Genomic DNA, 6,068 nt, shown 5'->3' with positions numbered 1-6,068 from the left:
AGGGGTTAACACACAGACAAAGACACATGTCTGTGGATATAATGTGGAGGGAGGAAACTTATGTGAATACCGGCAAAATAAATCCAATGCCACACTGAAGGCAATGAATCAAACGTGTCCTTCTTGCATTGAGATGACAGTGCTACATGAGCTGGCTGACAGTGGATTAATATCAACTTTGTAACAAACAACTGACACTGAAACTCGCTCAACACTCTATACAATACATTCATCATTCTGCGTTTTCCCATTAAATAAAAAATCCCACAATTAGTAATATACACTACAGAAATATAAATATTAGATATGTCAATGTGGAATTTTAGGACTGCTAAGACTTGAGAGACCTAAAAAATACCAAAAAAAAGGTGCCCCAAAGAGACCTTTTTCGCAGCAGACATTTTGACTTGTCATTAGTAGGGAAAGCACAGGTGTATTTAATAACGTTAATGATGGCTGCATTCCACTTAGAGAACGTCCTGGTATGGTGCATGCTGGTTCACTGGAACTATGAATGGGACACTTAATGGAACTGAGCCATCGTTGATGTTATCAATTTCACCTGTGTTTTTCCTACTACATGTCAAAATGTTTGTCATGAAAAAGCTCTATAAAGTCACCATTTAAACTCACAGACATTACATAAATCCATGAATGTTATGTAACAATGCTTTTTTTCTGTTAGGAAAGACATGACAAGTTGTTGTTGTGCATGGTCACTATTGAACTTCCCTTTAATTTAGTCATTAGTGAGTAATAGGTTTTTGAACATATAGCCTAGGCTATAGAGAACAACATGTGCCTATGAATGATGAATGGTGTAGCCTAGAGTTAGAAAGTAGAGATAGGTAGATTACATAGCCTACTGATTAGACCGGTCAGGATAGTCTTGTGTTAGTGGAGTTTGTTTGCTGAGCGCTTTATGTCCGAAGGAGGGCAGCAGTTCGCCTGAGCCGCAAATGACAAAAGAGAAAAAGAGAAAACACTCCGATGAAGAAGGAAGAGGAGGAGTAGCATACATATGGGAGTTAGCCTATGGTAGGGCAGCATGATAGTCTGCCAAACTTATAGAGGAAGAAGTTTCAACATAAAAACAAACCTGTTCACTACTGGTAATTTTGGGAAATTATGCACTTTGGAAACAGCTCTAATCAGTCATTAACGAGTATTGCTGGCGCAAAACTAAAAGCAGGTTAGTAACTCAGCCAGCAGACAAAATAAAGTTAGAGGATTAACGTAACCTCACTGTATTCCGGACACGTTCGACGCAGTAAGTATAAAGTCCCATGTTACATATCAATGCGTGGAAAGATAAGCCTGATTGGTTTACCTGTCTCTGGGGGCAGGTCTTACACACAAATTAAAGTTTGATTGACACATTGTAGTCTTGAATAATTTGGAAGAAATCTCATTGTCATTTTTACGTCTAATGTTTTTCTTATTTTTCATTCATGTCCCCTTGTTTTCTGGCCTGACAAGCCAGACCCACATCAAGATGTTATATTTGCTGCCGCTAGGGTGCGTCTAGATTTCTAGGTTACTTGTTTTCCCTCTTCTTTTTTTTTGAGAAGCTTTTCACATTTCATCCAGTGGGAAGCCTGACGACAGACGTTACTATGTTGGGCAAGGTGCTCCTGAGCAGAGGCATCACTGCCCACCGCATCACTAAGAATGTAACTTTCTACATGAATCAATCGGCATCTCCAGTCTCAAGAGGTCAGACCAAAGCCTGTGAAGACCATACACCCCTTATGCTGATGCTGCCGTGGTTGGGTTCGCGTCCTCAAGCTGTGGCCAAATATTGTGAAATCTACTTCCGCACTGGCTTTGATGTACTTGTAGTGGAGAGTGAGGTAAGATAACCTAATATAATAATAATAATAATAATAATAATAATAATAATAATAATAATAATAATATAAATGGGTGAGAATTACAACATTACACAATAGAGTTTACACATAGTGAGTGCTTTGTATCACAACCTAGAACTGTCTAATTTGAGCTAACTTCATGATGACTCAATTGTATTATTATGATTTGTGATGCATAGCTGTGGATGCACTTTCGCTAAGTTAGGTAATTCTTAGAAATAGGGAACTGCTGTTTTTTGTAATATAGAATAGAGATGTGTATCATCTATGCATGCACCGTATATGTTTGTCCTTTGCCTTTCCAATGATTAAGTAAAACAAAAAAGTACCTTTTTTAAAAGCCCATTTGTGTGTAAACAAGAGAGTTTATTGTGAACCTCATAGATGTATGAGTTAAGCATGAACATAGCGTATGGAATGCCTTAAACAACCCCCATGCACACATTTAACAACAAATAAGACATACGCCTCCAGTGGAGCAAAGGTTAATTTTAAATGATTCTTTGTTGCATAGGTTGTAAGTCAGTCTGGTCTTTAATTGTGGTCTTATGGCCATGGGGGATATGCATCAAGGACTACATGCATGCATTAACTGATGTACAGGTGGCGCACCAAAGTACGTAGCAATGTGCCAACAAAGTCAGGGAAGGAGATGGGTGCAAGCTAGTAAACATGGCTGTAAACAATGCAGGTTTCCAACTTTTAAGAACAATTGGCTTTGTAAATGTTTTGTGGGGAGGGAAATGTATTCAACATGTTTGGTCGACCTCAATGACACACACAATGTGTTTTAGTTCGAAACACTGACAGTAAACAGCCTTTGTTCATTTACAAGAAAACCCCACAGGGATCTGTACCAGTAAGGGGGTTAAGTGAAAGGTCTGTTAACCCTGAGTTGAGAGAACCTGTGGGGTTTTCAGTTCCAGAAACGGATCATTTTAACAAAATACCAGTTGGATAGTAGTTTATTACCCAAGGGCTATCCTTGACTTTACAGCATTTACAATCAACCATCGTATCAACGTAAAAAACGTAAGTACAGCGATGTCTGTAACTTCTGTGATCTCTGACCTTTAATGACTCAGTACGAGGATAGGATGGGCCCTTAACTCAAACTGCCTAAAGCCAACTGATGTTTGATCAGCATTCTGTTTTCTTTCTGCTTGTGTTACACAAGGTGCAAGAGTTCCTGTGGCCTCGCTGGGGTCTGGATAATGGCAAGAGGTTACTAGAGTTGCTCCAGAGTGAACGCTTTGTGTCCCGCCCGCTGCTTGTCCATGCCTTCTCTATCGGTGGCTACACATTTGCTCAGCTGCTGGTACATGTGTCCCAGGACACACAGAAATATCAGGCGCTCACACAGAGGATCAAAGGCCAAGTCTATGATAGCCTGGTGGTGGGCTCTGTGGAGACTATGGCCATAGGTCAGTTCAGCAGTCACATGATTTAACAGAAGCATCAATTTCATTTCATTGGTATCCATTATGCACAATCACACTGGCTAGATTCAAAATCTGATGTTTATACAAGAATACAAGGTTGAATAGGAGTGAATGTCATTCAGTGCAAATTATTGAAGTGTGGTTTTTTTCCTTCTTTCTTTCTGCCCAGGTCTAGCTAAGACTGTATTTCCACGTTGGGAGACACTGGTAAAACAAGTAAGCCAGTTATACTTTGGTATGTTCAGACGCCAGACGGTGGACTACTATAACAAAGGCATTGATGCGTTTTTGAACACTCCCATCACCGCTCCTGCACTGTTCTTCTTTTGCGAGAACGATGCATTGTGCAACCCACAAGCAATGGAGGAGGTGCTTGATCACTGGCAGAAACGTGGGATTGACATCACAGCAAAGAAGTGGGAGGACTCAACACATGCAGGCCACCTTAAGAGGCACCAACAAGAGTATCTGACCACCCTACACATGTTCCTCCACTCACTTCACTTCGCCCCGCTAAAGGCCAAGATGTAAGATTATTTTATTTCAACACAATGCCATATTAGCTTGACTTTGCTTGTTTTCTGTTTTTGGTGAAAGACATTAATTTAATGTATACATTAATTACAGTACTTTGTGTAGGTGGAGTAACAATACAGTCGGCTCACAATCATGTTCAATTTAATTCACAAAATGGGCTGCTTGTGTGACATACTCAGGATGAATTTAATCATGTTTATTGGTGTAATTTGGATTAAGATTTATGGATCTTTCTTTCCTTTTGTGCTGTAAAAAGATTTGAAGCTGCAGGGTTTCAAGTTAGCATGCATCTGGGGCTAACATCTGTGACCTCTGGGGCTTTGCACAACTAACAGCGGCCCTTTAGCACTGGGTCCAAAGCGCCTTAACACCTTGCTGAATTTTAATGTTCATGAAGAAGTGCTGCAGTAAATGCACATATTATTTTTGCAATTCTACAGTTAAATGAATATTGAATGCATAATGTTTTCTCGATAAAATATCAGAAAATAGTGGAAAATGTCTTGTTTCCCCACATCCCCACAGTGGTCTTTTTTTTTGTCTGAATAGTAAAAATTCCAAAGATTTTCCGTTTACCTTCATGTATCATCAAAACAATCATCAAATCCTCACATCTGAGAAGCTGGAACCAACAAATATTTGTCTTTGTTTTCTTAAATGACTAAAACGAATGATTGATTAATCAATTATCAGAATAGTTGTTGATTCATTTTACCTCGAGCGACTAATCAGCTAATCATTGCAGCTCTGTCAGTAATAGACTCTTAAAACAATAAATACAATCTTAAAATAATAACCTCTTTACCTTCTCTTCGTAAAACCAAACTAAATAATAAAAAAGAGCTACATAAGAAAGTCCTTGGCCCCAAACCACAATTTCTAAGCAAATGTCTTAAATGCTATTTGAGAGATGAAACGAATGCAACCAAAGCCAGTGGAAAGATGTGAACAGAGGTAGCCACGCGCACATTTGTTCTAGGCATCACGAACTAAGGCATCACAATTTTATTTACCTAGCACCTTTCATTACAGATAAACTCAATGTTCTTTGCGTTAAAGAACCTACAGCAACAGTATGTTGACATGGTAATAGATGATATAACTAAAAACAAATGTGTAAAAATATTTTGTTGAGTGAAAATTTTACAGTTTTTCTCTGAGTTGTATGACTCCATGAATGTATAGAAACAAATACAACTTGAGTTTCTGGTAATCTTGGGAATCAGTCTGTCTAAGTTCGGACACACAGAGCCTCGTCTAAGCAAACTCTAGTCATCCATTGACTGCTTGTAGCCGAAATATATTCAGAAAAACAACGCTACAGCGGTCAAATTGAGAGTTTGAAAGTAAGAATACAGATGCCCCAACTTGTTCAAAGGCGCTCCACTCCAAATCTGTATTTGTATAATTTTTTTTGCATGGACAATTGCTAAGATTAAGTTAATACTGAGATCCAGCAATATCCTCTTAATCAGCTCCATGATGTTAATTGTAGACAATGGTAAAGAAGGAATGTACATGTGCTGTTTCTTTGGGTGTGTCTTTCCTGGAAAAACTCTGTTACTCTGTATACTCTCTGTGTTGGGGGGAGGCGGGAGGGGGGTGTATGTATGTTGACAAGGGGTGCTGGTTGGTTGAAGCCAGGTACACACAACACTATAGATCATATGACAACAGTCAGAAAGGAGATTTGTTACCTACTCTTCAGTACCCATAATTTAGATTGTGAAGCAAGTATTTCCAGAAGCTGTTGTGCATGCACTGTTTTCTACTTTCTTTAAACCAAACAATAATTTGTATCACCACACAACATTTCACATTTAAACAAACAACTCCAGGTACTTGATTTTTTTAATTGGTTTACCACTGATTAAAGAATGTCTTCTTCCTCAAGAATTGCCAGGTTGGTGTTCCTGGACAGTGCTGAACAAAACACCAAAAGATAAGGCACCGTAATATCTAAATAACACACCCATATGGCCTATTGAGACAGAGATGGCATAATGAACCTCAGTGGTAAACCTGTATTAATTATGGTGCTTTCACAAACCGTAAGTAACAATTTAGACTTGTTTAAGCGTTTTACAATTGATTGAATGGTCTGTTGAAGGTTGTTGTTGAACATATGCCTCTCATGTTGTAAAGCTTTATGTCCCATAACTTGAACTTTTATACATTTCTGATTTGTGCAATAAAATCTCTAACACTAACTCTA

At 38.7% G+C, this 6,068-nt stretch overlaps 1 protein-coding gene across 5 annotated transcripts; it reads left to right on the top strand.

The window, feature by feature from the left end:
- The first annotated feature begins 667 nt into the window (after positions 1–667).
- On the top strand, positions 668–6,068 carry LOC114559976 (transmembrane protein 53). Of its 5 annotated transcripts, none has more exons than XM_028585059.1 (4): positions 668–1,192; positions 1,591–1,853; positions 3,052–3,298; positions 3,486–6,068. In XM_028585059.1, the coding sequence occupies exons 1-4, from the start codon at positions 1,129–1,131 to the stop codon at positions 3,845–3,847; spliced, it is 936 nt and encodes a 311-aa protein (XP_028440860.1). In that variant the 5' UTR covers positions 668–1,128; the 3' UTR covers positions 3,848–6,068. The 5 variants fall into 5 exon arrangements, with proteins under 5 accessions (XP_028440860.1, XP_028440861.1, XP_028440862.1 ...); XM_028585060.1 differs by having other exon boundaries at positions 668–1,270; XM_028585061.1 differs by having other exon boundaries at positions 668–1,270; positions 1,572–1,853.

Source organism: Perca flavescens, chromosome 8, assembly GCF_004354835.1.
Source record: "Perca flavescens isolate YP-PL-M2 chromosome 8, PFLA_1.0, whole genome shotgun sequence".
Taxonomy (NCBI): domain Eukaryota; kingdom Metazoa; phylum Chordata; class Actinopteri; order Perciformes; family Percidae; genus Perca; species Perca flavescens.
The sequence above is the reverse complement of the archived record's forward strand: the minus strand, read 5'-3'. Positions and strand labels throughout refer to the sequence as shown.